General features: G+C 45.8%; 1 protein-coding gene across 4 annotated transcripts in view; it reads left to right on the forward strand.

Annotated features, from left to right (window-relative positions):
- OSBPL8 (oxysterol binding protein like 8) overlaps positions 1 to 17615 on the forward strand; it is a 377827-nt gene that overhangs the window by 327053 nt on the left and 33159 nt on the right. For all 4 annotated transcript variants that reach the window (XM_082257116.1, XM_082257117.1, XM_082257118.1 and 1 more), the window contains 2 exons: positions 1728 to 1817; positions 3649 to 3785. In XM_082257116.1, coding sequence (XP_082113242.1) covers positions 1728 to 1817; positions 3649 to 3785 — 227 coding nt within the window. The remainder of the gene's footprint in view (positions 1 to 1727; positions 1818 to 3648; positions 3786 to 17615) is intronic.

Below are 17615 nucleotides of genomic sequence, written 5' to 3' on the forward strand. Positions count from 1 at the left end.
TATGGGATACGTTCACATCTATGTGTTTTTCAGCCACTGCACTTTTTGGAAGGGTCAGGGACTGTTTTAAACGCAACATGGTGCGTTTTTGTTTCAATAGAATTAAATGGAAACGTTGCGGAAATGCATGTCTTTTTTATGCATTTTTTTAATCTGCCTCAAAACAAAAACATCTCCCCTTTTAAATAAAACAAATAAATAATTTGCATTAAAAATGCATCAAAAACGTGTAAAAAGCACATGTGCAACAATGCAAAACACACCTCAAAAAGCATTGCATAAATGGATCACAAGCAAACTGCATGAGTTTGAACCTTAGCAGAAACAGCCACCTGCAGATAATGGGATTTAAACCATTGCACATAACTCATGTGTATAGTGCTGTATCCTTCCCCAACATTGCCCCCCCCCCCCCCCAAAAAAAAATAAATAAAAAGAAGAGTCCTACACTTCCGCTTTAAAGTAGAAGGCAAGTCAAAACCTAACTATGCCTAAATCTACTCCCGTCTCCATTATTTCTATCTGCCTTGTGAAAGGAAAGATGTCTGTACTTACCTATTCTGAAGTAGCTGCGGTCCGGTCACCTTATCTCCAACACTGCTTTCAGTGTGGAGCAGATTGCCGACAACAGATGCAGGGTGGTGACATCTCTTTTTTCTCTTTTTTGTTTTTTTTTTATTTATCCGTTGTCGGCTGTCACTCCTCTAAACTGAAGCCGGCACCTGGACCTAATCATGTGGTTGGACTGGAGCGATTTCAGAATAGGTAATTATAGGCATTTTTCCTTTTACAGGATAGATGGAATAGACTTGGAATGGGGTTGGGAGTAGATTTAAGCTTAGTTTGGTTTTGACTTGCTTTCCACTTTAGGCTTTTAAACAGCATGGCTTCTAAACTGATTCTATGTATATCTTTTTCTTCAATAAAACTTTTCTGTTAAAAAAAAAAGCATGGCTTCTTAGACCATTTTGGAAGATTTCTAAATGGTTCTTTTAACCAGATATCTTTAGTACCACACCATCTTTTCTCAAGCGCTCTAGGCTGGTCATTAAGGAGAAATTTATAGTCCACGTTAGTCAAGGGCTGGTATTTTTTAATTTTCAATATTTTTTATTAAAATTTTTCAAAATAACGTATGAAAGATAGAAATTTGAACATTTGTCAAGAAAGAATTCACGGCATCAGAATACAGTCGTGTCAGTGACAATCATAGGATTCCAGAAAATGATGCATATAAATCCTATTACAGAACAACATGTGTCAAATAGTTGCATTTAAAGCAGTAATCCCCAGCAACATCCATGTAACAAAGCAGCATGGGAAAACGTCAACTGGAAGCAATGTGCTGGTATTTTTTTAATAGTAATACAGAAGTTGGATGTAGTGAAATGACAATGCATTGTGGGGCACACACATTACTTTGATGCTTTTATCATTTTCCCATAAAGGCATCAGCACCTGAATGAGGTGGATAGCCCTATGTGTATGACACAGCTTTCAGTCTCATGTACAAAGGAACAAAAAATCTGCTACTAAATAGCAAGTTAAAAGCTTTCAATGCAGCCAGCCAGCCATCTGATTAAGGTCCAGCTATTGCCAAGAAAAACAAAACACACATTGAGCAAAGTACTAGCAAAGTTAACAACTTAATTTATGTATGTTTTGTAATGTGCAGCTATTTTCATGTATTTGTTTTTGTGTTTCAAACTTGCATGTTTGCCTTTCAGCCCTTTCTTGGTAGTGACGACAGTGTAAATCAGATATCAGGGAAGATAAAGTTGGGAAAGGAAGTCTTGGCAACACTGGAGGGGCACTGGGTAAGTGGCCGTAAGTGACAGCCCTGATTTGATAAATGATCTCTAAATATACCCAAACAATTGCTTCTTCTCATTGCTCTAAGATTTATTGATTTATTTTTTTTTCACTAACCAATTTGCCTCACATGAAAGAATTGTGTGGGACCAATAGGCATGACTTTTAACAAACAGACCTGATGTTACAGTTAACAAATTTTTTGTAGTTAGGAACTCCATTCATGCATGTGACTCTCGGCTGCAGCCAAGGGCTGCCATGAATCCGTCAACGATTCCTGAATCTCTTACAAGAAACAGTATCTCAAAGTTTTCCTTTCTTGAGTTCCCCCCATGCCCCCCCCCCTAAATGTCTGCAGCTGCAACACCTGTACCTAGAAACAGGAGTTAGCCAGTTTATATTTCCATTTGTTCTTTGTTATCCTAGCATTGCAACAAAACATTAAGCGATCTGATGTTTTTTACATAGACCTAAATTAATTTACTAATATTTCCTAACATTTTCTTGTCCTAGTTAATATGCAGAAATCACTTCCTTGCCTGGTGGTAGTTTTGAGCTCCCTGCATTATAGGTCTTGCTGCTATACATTGGGCAGCCAGTCCATTTCACTTCTGCACCCAGATACCTGGAATAACAGCAGCAGTGAGATTAAGGGTTCCCAGGGAAATTATTTCTGCATTGTGGGTTAGAGAAAATAGGGAGGGTGGGAAATCAGTTAGGTTAGCAGACAGTCTGCTTAAAATAGTCTTTTGTATGATGTAGGAGGAACATCTAGATGTCTTTTACATTCAGTTTTTTTTTTAAAAGAGCATTCTATATTCCATGGTGCTCTAGAATGCAAATTTTAACCAGGATTCCTGCCTTAAAGACTGGTCCACTATTAGTTCATAAGTGTGATGGGCAGACTGCCTGCTCAGTAGTGGAGTGCAGGAGATAAAATCCGATTAACAAAGTGGAAGCAGTCTACCCTGCCCTATGATCAGTTAGTGCACAAGCATTGTATTATGATATATTATAAATATGGTCACTGAAAGACTAAACTAAAACTTTTATGAAACATGGTTTCCCTGGATTCTTTTTACACTTTACTAGAGTATTCAGTTTGCTTAAAATATTTACTTATCTACCTTTGTATGATGGTTTGCCAATAACTGGGGGTAGCGGAGTTACAGAAGTGACCATCCTCTTTCTCTGATTTCCCAAGTCCTCACTCTACCTTTCTCACCTGCCCTTTCCAATACCTTATTACCTCCCTCACTCGCCTTTTTTTCCCCTCTAATTCAAAATTTCTAAAATATATCAGTTAACAATCCAGCTCCAAAGTAAGATTCTTCACTAACACTGACCAGGAGTGTAAAGCTCTAAAATGTTAACTTCCAGAAAGAAATTTTGTTGTAGTCTGGCTAAGCTGCAGTGACTATTAGCATAAACTAAATGCTTGCAGCTTATTTGCATACTACTGGGGTCAGTGGGAAATTTGGGTTCGGGGTCTCCCTAGAAAAGATGTATATTTCAACAATATATAATGGTAAAAGAACTTATATTATTGGTAGTATCTTTATTTATTATATATACACGCCAACATGTTGGATTTTTCATGAAATGGGGTTATTTTGGTATGCTAAATCATGCTTCTTGTTTGCCTTCAGTTAGCTCCCTTCTAATTGGATTCCGCCACCACAGCACAGGCAGTTTCTTTTAGTAAACAAATACCTTTTATTTTTCCAAGTTTTAGAAATAAAACTTCTATCGTTTGACTAAAGATTATTTTAACTTAAAGGTGGTGGTATCAGAAGTCTGTATAATATTATTTGATGTCTGTGTGTTTCTTTTCAGGATAGCGAAGTGTTTATTAATGACAAAAAGACAGAGCTATCTGACACTTTCTGGAACCCAACAGCTGATATAAGGCAGCGCAGATTAACACGCTGCACAGTTAACTATGATGAGCAAGGAGAGTTTGAATCTGAGAGGTAATTGTCTCTTGGGATTGGGCTTCACCATACTTCACTGGGGCAGAAATATTTCTTTAAGTTCCTAATGCTGCATTTTGTCTTTTTACAAATTGTTTCACTCTAAAATGTATGCTATTGGCTTTTCTTTTTTTACCCATGAACAATCTTCATCTAAGTATTATTAGAATACACCACTATATATTGTGACTTTTAAAATCTAGGAATTATTAGAAGCATAAAAGTAGAGCCTTTAAAGTGTTATAAACTCCTGTTTGAATAGATGGAATTGATTTGTGAACATTTTTTTATGTTATAAGCATATTCTTCTATCATTATACATTATTATACAGGATTTACATAGCGCCAAATGTTTACGCAGTGGTTTACAACATAAGGGCAGACAGTACAATTACAATACAAGTTATTACAGTAGGAATAAGCGGACCCTGCTCATTAAAGCTTAAAATCTAAGAGGAAGGGTCAAGAGATACAAAAGGTAATAACTGTGGGGTATAGGCTGAAGGAGAACATAAATGTACAGTTTTAATTTTTATATTGCCGGAGAGTTAATTCAAATGCACCACATACCTTAGTAGTAATCCAAAAAAGAAAAAGTTTGTTTCTGGACTTTTAAGGTGCAAACACAAATGTAAATAATGGAGAAAAAATAATTTTTTGTAAAAACAAATTTTACACATTTTATTTATTCAAAAATGACAAACATTATTCTTTAAAAACACATAAAAGAAAGAAGAAAAAACTTGATAATGCCAGCTCAACATGTTTTGCCATCTTGTAATGGCTTCTTCAGGAGACTAACATACATCTTTAACAAGTAATTTTTCTGTATATAATGAAAAAATATACATAAGAATATTGCATATATACATATATATTACACAGCAACTGTATTAAGTTACAACGGTCACAGTATGCATGAACCATATATCTATATAATAATCATGAGACAAGCTCAAAACATACCTCAAGAAACTGAATTGTGCCCTCTATGGAAGGGATTGTAGATGACAAATGCCTCAAAACAGGAGAATCAAGGATAGGACCACCCACTTGGCATGCGACATACCATAGAGGAGGAAAAAGCCAAGCCTGGATATAAGAGTCTATTGTTGATAAATTAAAGTAGAAATATTTTGTATTGCCTATACTGATGGTAATATTTTAAAATATATATATATATTAAGTATATTTACCCTTCAATCCAATATTTAGGAATTAAGTCAGCAAAAATTGCTGTATAAAGGATATTATGGAAATTTTTAAACCGATTTTATATATATCTCAAAAGATTTTTGAGGAAAAAAGGATTTTTCAAGTTCTTTTCAAAGCTAGAAGCTGGAAAATAAAAACAAAAAGTATATATGAGAAAATATACAAAATAATTGATATTGTTCTATTTGAGGTAAACATCGGGATGAATGAGTCCCTAATTACCTTTAAATAGAGTAGCTTCACACATGGATGGGACAGTTGTTAGGTGGGGGCTGAATAGATCTCTCTGAAGAGATGAGTTTTCAGGGATCATCTGAAAGTGGACAAAGTAGGAGATAGTTGGATAGATTTTGGTAGGGAGTTCCAGAGGATAGGAGAGGTTCTGGAGAAGTCCAAGGGGGAGCATGGGAGAAGGTGACAAGGGAGCTGGAGAGCAGGAGGGCTTGGGGGAGAGGAAGAGAATTATTTGGTTGGTCATAAAACTTGGTTAGTGATGTAGCTAGGGGCAGAGTAAGTTGGCCTTACTCTGGCCTTGATGGCCTTGTAAGTTGTTGTTAGTATAGCAGAATGGCAAATTTGTAAATGAGTAAAGGAAAGTTCATGATAGAAATGGAATTTCTCTATCGCTCATTGACAGACGTAGTCTTCTTGATTCTCAAGAGCTGGGTTATGTTGTCTCCGCAGGAGTAGGACTAGGCAGAATGACAAAAACGTTCTGGCTCCACCCTAGGGGGCAGTCCCTGAGGGTATATCCTCCCTCTCTCTGCTACAGGGAATCAGTTTTTTTCTGTCTAGTCAGGAGTAAGGACCTAAGTTCCTTGCTGGGATCTTTTGGTCCTGGCAAGACTTTTTTTCTTTAAGAAAAAGACATTTTTTTAGGTAGTTTTCTCCAGTGTTTTTTCCTGTGAGATCTTCAAGCAAAAATGCCGGACTGGGCGACACTTGTGGTCACCCCAGCCGGCCTACGAGCGCGTGCAGACCAGGCATTGCGCTTGGTCGGCCGCGACATATTCAAGTAAGTATGCGGGGCCGGGCGACGGGCTGGATGTGAAATCCAGTGGTCACCCCGGTCTCTGCCTAAAAGCGCGTGCAGACCAGTGCGCTGAGTCGGCCGCGACGGAGTCCCAGTAAAGGGACTGACTTTGCGAGTTAAAAGCTCGCTTGGACGCCAGGACCAGAGAGTCGAGGCGTCCACAAACCCCCACCTCGGTGGAGAGGGTATTATGAAGAGAGGGTGCCTGTCGGTTCGGTATGGTGAGTAAAACGTTCCCTTTTTTCCTCATTTATGAGGCAGTATATATTATGGGCCCCTCCATATATTGTCAGTATATATCTGACACTTACAAGTCCCCCTTGTAATACAGCATGTGTTTGTGGGAAGTGGACTTGGTTCAAGAGCTAACACTCTACCCAGCAGACTGTAACATTACAGCAAACATAGGAGGTATAATCCTACCTTATGTGCAGTGTATCTCTGTAGATCCATATGTCACCTCTCAGCAGAGTGCAGGTGGATGTGCTGGGAAGACGATATCGGCGGTCCGCCGCCATTTTGCCGTAGACCGAATGCATGTATGTCCTCAGGTCACGCCGGCCGCCATGTTTTTGGAGTCTTATGTCTCCTCTATGGGGGCGGCCATGTTTTGTGAGCCCAGCTTCCTCGTGGAGGGCTGGGAACGCCGGAAGGCGTACACAGGGGGCGGAGCCACGCCTTCTGCCCGGGAAAAAGCAAACAGCTCCTTCCAGTCTGTGTAAGACAGACGCTGGCTGCAGTTTGTTGGAAACTGCACTGCATCGGTTGGTGAGCCTTGGGGGCCCCCTCTCTCTCTCTCTCTCTCTCTTTGGGATCGAGAAGCAGGTACTCTGAGGGGCGCTATTGCGCTAGGGGGAGACACACAAAAAAAAAAAAAAAAAAAGAGTTTTTTTGTTTATTGCTGGCAAAAGTGTCCTGTATTAACATGGACCCTGCCACTCATGTATCTCCTCCGGATCCCCTCGAGGGGTCTGCGGGATCCTCCAGCACCCCATTGACAATTGAATCTTTGTCAGCCATTATGGAAACTTTTGTGTCCCGGGTGGAAGTGGCTTGTCAGGGACAGGGCGCAAGAAAGCGACCCCCGCCTAACCCCTTATTATCTGAAACCTCGGATTCAGACTCTGAGCCTATTTCTGCAGTTGCAGGTACTTCATCTGGTATTGGTGTCTCGGGTCCTGTCTCTTCAGACAGTGAGGAGGATGTTTCGGCATCAGCCATAGCCCGAGAGGAAGCGTTGGTAAACGCACTCATTGTATCTGTTCAAGAGACTTTAAGGTTACAGGGTATTCCATCAGAAATAGCTGAAACTGAGATCCCTTTTGGGACTAAAAAGCGCATCAAAGTGGCAAAGGTTTTTCCATTGCCCAAATGTTTTGGCAATCCAATCGATGAAGAATGGCGTCTGCCAAAACGCACTTTTAATATTTCCAAACGCATTGACAGGCGTTATCCGTTTGAGGAAACCCTTATTAAGAAATGGACAGAACCACCTGTGGTGGATTCACCAATTGCTAGATTGAATAAAGCCACGGTTATTCCTTTAGAAGACGCTCCGTCTTTTAAAGATCCAGTGGATCGCAAGATAGAAGCTATGTCTCGCACCATGTTTTCCTTGATTGGATCAGCTTTCAGGCCAATAATTGCTATTGGTCTGGTTTCGCAGGCTGTAACTGAATGGACCAAGTGGTTACGCCGGGACTTAGAAGAAGTCCCTCAGGCGGTATCAGATTTGTTGGAACAAATGATACAGGGGTTACAGTTTGTATGTGATGCGGCGTTAGACGCCACTCCATTAATGGCGCGAGCATCAGTCTCAGCAGTGGTTCTCAGGCGTACACTGTGGCTAAAAGGTTGGATAGCCGACCAAGGTTCCAAAAAAGCATTGGCTAATATCCCCTTTTCAGGAGAACGTCTATTTGGAGCCAACTTAGATGAGATCATTAAGGATCTCACCGGTGGAAAAAGCACCTTTTTACCGCAAAATTTTAAAGGTAGAGGAACTCGTCAAAGACGAGGGCCTTCTTTTTCTGCTCACAAGAGGTTTTTTCGTCCAGCGGGTGAAAAAACTAAGTCCTCCAAGGTTTCTACAGGAGGCGTCAGGGGTCGTTGGTCGGGCAAGCAAAAGCCCGCCCCTTCCAGACCTGAAGATAAACCATCCAAAGCCTGAAGGTGAGCCCCCACCCATAACTGGGGTGGGGGGACGTCTTCGCCGGTTCCCGGATCCATGGCTTTCCAGAATCCCGGACAAATGGGTTTGCGAAGTCATAAAGTCAGGGTACAAGATCGAGTTTCGATCTCTCCCACCGGCGCGATTCTTCCCTTCCAATATCCGACTATCTCCGGATCGTCTAGAAGATCTGCGGAGAGCAGTCACAGATCTACTACAACAAGGAGTGGTAGTCCACGTTCCTTGGACAGAACGGTTTCAAGGGTTTTATTCAAACCTGTTTACAATACCCAGGAAAGAGGGCAAAGTGCGTCCAATTCTGGACTTAAGAGCACTCAATTCTTTCGTCAACATAAGAAGATTCAGAATGGAGTCCATTCGCACGGTAGCAGCCTTCCTGCATCCAGGGGATGTCCTAGCGTCCATAGACATCAAGGACGCCTATCTTCACATTCCCATTTTCGCAGGACATCAGCGTTTTCTACGCTTTTCCGTAGAGGAGAACCACTATCAGTTTGTGGCGTTACCTTTCGGTCTCGCCACGGCTCCGCGGGTCTTCACAAAAGTGTTGGCCCCAATGTTGGCACTTCTGCGCCAAAGAGGTATATCGATTCTAGGTTACCTAGACGATCTTCTGCTTCATGCAGAGTCTCCTCAGACCTTGCTACAAAACATAGAAATTACTATGATTTCTTTACAGGAATTCGGGTGGCTGGTGAACCAGCAAAAGTCTTTTCTGGTTCCCACCCAGAGGCTCGAATATCTGGGTCTAATTCTAGACACAGTCAGGACAAGAGTTTTTCTTCCGGTAGGGAAACTTCGAAAGATTCAATCAGCAGTCCAGTTGTTACTGTCCAACAGCTGGTCTTCCCTTCGGACTTGCATGAGGGTTCTGGGGTTGATGGTGGCTTCATTCGAAGCAGTCCCATTTGCCCAGTCCCATACCCGAATTCTTCAGCAAGAGATTCTCCTCAGATGGAATCGGAATCCGGAATCCCTGGACAATCAGATACGATTGAGCAAACAGACCAGAGAGTCTCTGGTTTGGTGGCTTCGGTCTCCAATGCTCAGCCAGGGAAAGTCATTTCTGCCAATATATTGGACGATAGTGACCACGGATGCCAGTCTATCCGGATGGGGAGGAATTCTCGGTCAATTATCTGCCCAGGGACTTTGGTCCCCGGAAGAATCCAGATTACCGATAAATGTATTGGAACTGAGAGCGATCAGACTTTGTCTGATTCACTGGACCGAGCAGCTCCAGGGCAGCCCGGTTCGGATCCAGTCGGACAATGCCACGGCCGTGGCTTATGTCAATCACCAGGGGGGCACCAAGAGTGTCCGAGCGGCCAAAGAAGTGGCTTGCATTCTTCGCTGGGCGGAACGATTTGTTCCAGCAATCTCTGCGGTGTTCATTCCGGGGGTGGAGAATTGGCAGGCAGATTATCTCAGCCGTCAGACCCTGGATCAGGGGGAATGGTCCCTCCATCCAGACGTTTTCCACCAGTTGTGCCTACGGTGGGGCACCCCGGATGTGGATCTGTTGGCATCACGATTCAACAGGAAAGTTCAGAGATTCGTGGCTCGCTCCCGCGATCCTCTAGCAGAAACCGCAGACGCACTGATCGCCTCGTGGGGGCAATACCAGCTAATATATGCCTTCCCTCCTCTCGCGTTACTGCCAAGACTTCTTCGCAGGGTAGAGGAGGAAGGAATCCCAGTAATCCTGGTAGCTCCGGACTGGCCTCGTCGAGCTTGGTACGCCGACATGGTCAGACTGGTGACGGACGTCCCGTGGAGACTTCCTCTCAGAGAGGATCTACTGTCTCAGGGACCGATCCTCCATCCTGCTTTACGATCGCTGGCTTTAACGGCCTGGCTATTGAGACCCAGGTGCTGAAGGACAAAGGTTTGTCAGCTTCAGTTATTCCTACTCTAGTTGAAGCAAGGAAAGCGACTTCCAGAAAGATTTATCATCGCACATGGAAGTCCTACATTGCATGGTGTGAACCTTTGGGGTTCCGTCCTCGGTCTTATTCGATTAGTCGAATATTGGCTTTTCTGCAACAAGGGGTTGAGCAGAAACTGGCCTTGAGTACTATCAAGGGTCAGGTCTCAGCATTAGCCATCTTCTTTCAGAAGCCTTTGGCTACTCATTCCTTGGTGCGGAATTTCATCCAGGGGGTGCGACATCTGGCTCCGCCAGTGCACGCGCCGTTACCCCCCTGGGATCTTAATTTAGTGTTGTCGGTTCTTCAGAAACCTCCCTTTGAAGATATTAGGGAGATTCCTCTACCCACGTTGTCCCAGAAGGTGGCCTTCTTGGTGGCTATTACTTCTGCACGCAGGGTGTCAGAACTGGCCGCATTATCTTGTCGTTCACCATATCTGGTGGTTCATAGAGATAAGGTGGTTCTTCGTCCGAATCCATCCTTCCTACCAAAAGTAGTTTCAGAATTTCATCTGAATGAAGAAATTGTATTACCTTCCCTGTGTCCTAAGCCCAGTCATCCTCGGGAATTTGCTTTGCACTCCTTGGATGTGGTCCGGGCGATCAGGGTATACTTGAAAACGACAGACTCGTTTCGCAAGACGGATTCACTTTTTGTGATCCCAGATGGACCCAAAAAGGGGTTGCCTGCATCTGCCGCGACCATTTCCAGATGGATCAGACAGACGATAGTGCAGGCTTATTCTATTAAGGGTTGGGAGCCCCCGTTCCCTGTTAAGGCGCACTCCACTCGGGCACTTAGTGCGTCATGGGCCTTTCGCCATCAGGCGTCAGTGGTCCAGGTGTGCAAGGCGGCTACCTGGTCGTCGGTGCATACCTTCTCTAAACATTATAAAGTTGATGTTATGGCATCGTCTGATGCCTCGTTTGGCCGCAAGGTTTTGCAGGCCGCAATTTGAGGAGACCAGTGGTCTACCTCGAGGGTTTTTTCCGTTGGAAAATTTTTCTTTAGTCTCATTCTTTGTTTATAATGAGCCTTTAAAACTTCTAGTTTGGCACCGGTTGGGCCTACTAGATTGGATTTGATTTTGTCAATCCCACCCCTCATTTGTGGCACTGCTTCTGGATGTCCCAGCTCTTGAGAATCAAGAAGACTACGTCTGTCAATGAGCGATAGAGAAAAATGGATTTTTGTAAGAACTTACCGTAAAATCCTTTTCTCTTAAGCTCATTGACAGACGTAGTACCCGCCCCTCTATCATTGAGTTGGGTTGGGTTAAATTCTCTGTACTGCTTTAAACAGAACTGATTCCCTGTAGCAGAGAGAGGGAGGATATACCCTCAGGGACTGCCCCCTAGGGTGGAGCCAGAACGTTTTTGTCATTCTGCCTAGTCCTACTCCTGCGGAGACAACATAACCCAGCTCTTGAGAATCAAGAAGACTACGTCTGTCAATGAGCTTAAGAGAAAAGGATTTTACGGTAAGTTCTTACAAAAATCCATTTATATCATTGTTACCCACTTCCTTACCGCGCTATAGCCAAAATACAGCTACAGCAGGGCTCTCTAGTTCCCGGATAACAGATTGTGGTAAAGGGCCAATCACAGCGGCCCTTTACCAAGTGATCAGCAGTGTCCAATCACAGCTGATCACGTTGTAAACAAAATTGCTGGTTATCAGCAGTACTTTACTCACGTGCTGTCACAGTGTGAGGAGAGGAGGACCGGTAACCAGCAATTTTGACAGGGCACATGCACACACATGATCAGGGCACTGATGATCAGTGGAGCCCCATCAGTGCCATCAGTGCTGCTCATCGGTGCATCCTCATCAGTGCCCATCAATGTAACCTCATTAGAGCACATCAGTGAAGGAGAAAAATTACTTTTCTCTTTGTTCATTGATGGACACAGCTCCTGTCATTCTTGACCATTGCATTATGCTGCCCCCTACAGAAGTAGGACACTAGGCAGAAAAAACTTCTGGCTACACCCATGGGCATTCCCAAGGGGTATACTCCCTCTTCTTGCTATAGTCACTCAGTTTTTTGTTTTTGTTTTTTGCCTAGTCAGGAGTAAGGACCTAGATAGAACATTTTTTACTCCTGGATTTTTACTGGGAGATCTACTATCAACTGCCAGACTGGGCGACGAATAGGATAATCTAGATCCAGAGGTCACCCAAATCTGGCCTGTGAGCGTGCGCAGGCCTCAGCTCCGGGCTAGGTTGTCCGCGACATAGCCCCACTGGACGGGGGCTGGCTCTGCAAGTTAAATGTCTTGCGGGGTCGCATACAGCCTGGCCTCGGCTTGAGTGGCAGCGTTCCTCCTGGCCAACAGCCCCCCATTTAGATGGAGAGGATGATCTGTCTGGAGAGGTGCCCACCTGGTTCCTGGTATGGTGAGTAGCTGCCCCCCCTCTACCACTGTGAGGGTTTTGGGGTGGATGTGGGCCCCTCTACTTGGGACAGTCGGAACCCCGAGTTCCCCTCTTTCCCGAAGGCACCCCCTCTGCCAAGTCCCTCATCTTGCCCCCCCCCCCTCCCCTCCACATACACTGGGGATGTATTTTTTTTTTCTTTGGATGGTCTGACCACTTTTTCTGGGGTGGGGGAAGGGCGCTAACTTGCGATGGGGGGGCGTGCCACCGGCGGCCAGATGATTGATTGTGCGGGGTGGGGGGTTGTACCTGGATCTGTCCTGAGGCCTTGTCTCCCAATTTTGGTTCCCTGTATGCTTTGTGGTGCTGCCATTTTGTTGTAGCCTATGTATTCCTATACACGGCGGTCATGTTTGTGTAGTCCGGTGGCCATTTTCTTGTTGTTTGCCATTGCAAATAGCGGCAGCCATGACAGTGGAGCCCTATGGGAGGCAATTTCGGCGATGGGAGCACTTCCTTATCCCCTTGTACTGACTCCTGGATCATTTAGCTTCCTGATCGCCACACGTGTAATGCAGATTCTGCTGGTTTTTGCAGGTGCCTGTGTCAGCGATTGGTGAGTTTGGTGGGGTCCTCTCCCTCTCTCCTGAGGATCGCTCTGTGCCTTGTGCTTGGCGTCCGGGTGGTGCTGCCAGCGTGGTGGGGGTTATACCTTAGCAGTGTGTTACACTTTTTTGTGTGGTCCCCCTGGTGACTCATGGAGTCTTTGGAGCTTGTCTCCCCACCTGATCCCCTTTCTGAGGCTGCGGGGCCCTCTGGGTCCCAACCATCCATCCATTAACTGAAGGCCGCCCTGTAATTCCTTTGTGTCCTGGGTGGAGGCGGCTTGCGGGCGACAGGCTAGCAAAAAGCGCCCACCGCCTTCCCCTGCTTCATCTGTGTCATCAGATCCTGAATCTGATTCGGCCACCGCGGACGTCAGTCACCCTTCTTGTATCCTCTGATAGTGAGGATGATTCCTCCACGTCTGCGACCGCGCACGAAAAGGTGCTGGTGGATGCACTGATTGTATCTGTGCGTGAGACCCTAAAGATGAAGGGCGCAGCAGAAGTTGCGACGGAGGCGTAGGTACTCTTTGGCACTTGCAAGCTATCCAGAGCGGCAAAGGTGTTTCCTTTCCCCGTCAATTTTGACAGAATTGTCGCTAAAGAGTGGGAACGACCAAAGCATCCCCATGGGGTTCCTAAGCGTTTTACTAGGCGTTACCTCTATGAGGAGTCTCTTCTTAAGAAGTGGACTGTGCCACCGGTGGTGGACCCTCTGGTTTCCAGAATAAACAGACATCCACGATTCTGGTTGAAGAGTCCCCGGCCTTTAACCACTTTACCTCCGCCCACAGTAATATTACTGCGGCAGAGTGGCTCGTTATCGTCTGACGACGTAGTACTACATCGTCAGACACTCCCCCTTCTGGGCGGCGCTTGCGCGCCGCCGGAGGCTCGCTCCCGCTGTTTTAGGTCACAGCGGGAGTCGGGCCAGGGGGAAAGCAGCGGCGATCGCCGCCGCTCATCCCCGATCGTCGGGGATCTAGTGTGGAGATCCGCCCGCCTGTGTAAACACAAGCGGGCGGATCTCCCAAGTGACAGGCAGGGTCAGATCGGAGTGTTCAGCATAGCTGGACATCCGATCTGTCCCTGGCTCACTCAGTCACCTCCCCCCCCCCCCCCACACGTCAGTAAGCACCAGGCATACATTAACCCCTCCCTCTCCAATAAAATTAACCCCTTCCCTGCCAGTGTCATTTTTACAGTAACAGTGCATATTTATAGCACTGATTACTGCAGTAATGTCACTGGTACCCCCAAAAGTGTCAAAAATGTCAGTCAAGGGTCCGATCTGTCCGCCGCAATGTCGCAGTACCGCAAAAAAAATCGCAGATCGCCGCCATTGCGCGTTAAAAAAAAAAACACCAAAAATGACAGAAATCTTTCCCTTTGTTAGTAAACGCAATAACTTTTGCGCAAACCAATCAAAATACGCTTATTGTGATTTTTTTTTACCAAACATGGGTAACAGAAAACAAATTGGCCAAAAATGTAAAAAAAAATAGTTTTTTACATCTTTTTTGGGGGGAATTTCATATAAAAAAATGTTAAAAATATTGTTATTTTTTCAAAATAAACGCTCTTTTTTTGTTTATAGCGCAAAAAGTAAAAATCGCACAGGTGATCAAATACCACCAAAAGAAAGCTCTGTTTGTGGGGAAAAAAAAGACGTAAATTTCGCTTGGATACGGCATCGCACAACCGCGCAATTGTCAGTTAAAGTCACACAGCGCCGAATCGCAAAGAGTGGCCTGGAAGTAAGACCGCAAAATCATCCGGTGGTAAAGTGGTTAAGGACCTGACTGACTGGAAGGCGGAGGCTGTGGCCCACACTATGTACACCATAGCTGGTTCGGCAAGAAGGCCGGTATTTACCATTGGCCTGGTGTTACAAACTCTGACTGAGTGGGCTAAGCTCCTAAGCCAAGACTTACAGGGAGAACAGCTCCCCCCTGCCTTTGCTGAGCTGGCGGACCAGCTGGTCCAGGGCCTGCAGTTTATCTGTGATGCCTCTTTGGATGCGGCTCACCTGATGGTTCACCTCTGTTTTGGCGGTGGTCCTTCGCGTGTCTTTGGCGCAAATGCTGGTCTGCGAACCAGACTTCTAAAAAAAAATGCCTTGATTGATCTTCCCTTTCAAGGAGCTTGCCTGTTTGGAGCTACCCTGGATGACATCATTAAAGGTCTCACGGGGGGGAAGAGTATCTTTCTTCCACAGGCTACTAAGGGCAAGGAACCTTGTTGTAGACGTGGACCTTCCTTCTGGCTCATAAGAAGTTTTTTCATCCCTCAGGATCGACTGACAAGGGCTCAAAGCCTTACAGGGCCTCCTTTGGCAGATCCACACAAACTTAGACTGGCAAGCCGAGAGTGGGCTTCTCCAGACCCGTGAACAAGGCTCCTTCTGCATGAAGGTGCACACTCACCCATATCGGGAGGGGGGGGGTCGTCTTCACTGGTTTCCCGACCTGTGAACTTCCCTGGTAGAAGACAAGTGGGTCCACAAAGTCATTCGGTGCGGCTACAAGATCAAAATTTTTCCCTCGGCAAGGTTTTTTTCTTTTAACCTGCACCTGTCCCCAGACAGGGTCTGTTTGGGGCGGTACAAGACCTTTTCCTTCAAGGGGTGATTTTCCCGGTTCGGATTTCGTAACGTTTTCAGAGTTTTTAGTCAAACCTCAAAGTGCGTCCAGTCCTGGACCTCAAGGCACTAAACTGCTTTGTGCGGGTACAGAAGTTAAGAATGGAGTCCGTTCAAATGGTGGTGGCATCGTTGCCTCAGGGGGATTTCCTCAAGTTTATAGATATCAAGGATGCCTATCTTCACATTCCAATATGTGCCAGTCCACCAGTGTTTTCTTCGCTTTGCTGTGGGAGAGGGGCATTATCAGTTTGTGGGGTTAGCCTTTGGTCTCGTCTCCGCTCCTCAGGTTATCACAAAAGTGTTGGCTCCGGTGCTAGCCTTGCTACACCAACGGGGAATCGCGGAAATGGGTTACTTGGACAATCTTCTGCGAGCGGAATCTCCCTCTGCTTTGGTGGAGAACCTGGAGATCACAATGCGAATGAATTCTGCTCTGGTTCCGTCCACAAAGCTGGACTATTTGGGCCTGACTCTGAACTCGGCCATAGCCAGAGTGCTCCTTCCTCTGGACAAACTCCAGAAATTGCAGACTGCAATTCGCCTCCCGCTGCCCAACAAATGGTCATCCCTCCGGACATGCGTGCGGGTGCTGGGCCTGATGGTATCTTTATACGAGGTCCCTGCAAAGGGAGATTCTGACCAAGTAGGACAAGACTCTGTAGTCTCTGGACAATAAGATCCGGCTGAGTCGGGGAACGAAGGCGTCCCTGATATGGTGGCTTCACTTCCGGTGCTTCGGCTGGGAAAATCCTTCCTCACCTTGTATTGGACAGTGGTCACCACGGATGCCAGCCTAACCCCCTGGGGAGGCATACTCCGCATGCATTCTGCTCAGGGGATCTGTACGCTGGAAGAGTCCAGACTACCGATCAAAGTCTTGGAACTCCAAGCGACCAGACTGTGTCTGGATAATTGGACGGATCGTCTTCAGGGATTTCCAGTGCGCATTCAGTCTGACAATGCCATTTGCCTTATGTCAATCACCAAGGGGGCACAAGAAGTGCCCTGGAGATAGCTGGAATTCTAAGGTGGGCAGAACGGTTTGTTTCAGCCCTCTCCGCTGTACACATTCCCGTGGTGGAAAATTGTCAGGCGGATTACCTCAGTCGGCAGGCATTGGACCAAGGGGAGTGGTCCCTTCTTCTGGAGGTGTTTCATCAGCTGTGTCTCCAGTGGGACACCCCTGAGGTGGATCTGCTGGCGTCTTGGCTCAACAGAAAGGTGCAGAGGTTTGTGGCTCGGTCAAGGGATCCACTGGCTGACGCCACAGACGTGCTGGTGGCCTCATGGGGTCAGCATTGCCTGATCTACGCCTTCCCTTCTCTCAAGCTTCTGCCCAGACTCCTACGCAGGATTGAGGCAGAAGGGATTGCGGTCATCTAAGTGGCTCCGGGCTTAGTACGCCAATCTAGTGCGGCTGGTCGCTGGTGTTCCTTGGAAGCTTCCTCTCGGGGAGGATCTGATGTCCCAAGAACCGATCTTCTATCCTGCTTTACAGTCGCTGGCTTTGACGGCTTGGCTGTTGAACCCCAGGTGCTAAAGGATAGAAGTTTGTCTGAGTTGGTGATTCCTATGTTGTTAACAGCTAGGAAATCTACTTCTAGGAAGATCTACCATCAAACATAGAAGACATACATTGCGTGGTGTGAGTCTCTTGGGGTTCATCCCCGCTGCTTCTTGGTGGCTCGGATCTTAACCTTCCTTCAGAATTTAGCCTTAGGGACTATCAATGGCCATGTATCGGCCTTGGCGGTCTTTTTCCAACGACCTTTGGCCACACACTCCCTGGTATGTACTTTGTTCTTCAGAGTGTCCGACATATGGTTCCTCTA

Source organism: Pelophylax lessonae, assembly GCF_965119305.1.
Source record: "Pelophylax lessonae genome assembly, chromosome: 4".
In the NCBI taxonomy this organism is placed as follows: domain Eukaryota; kingdom Metazoa; phylum Chordata; class Amphibia; order Anura; family Ranidae; genus Pelophylax; species Pelophylax lessonae.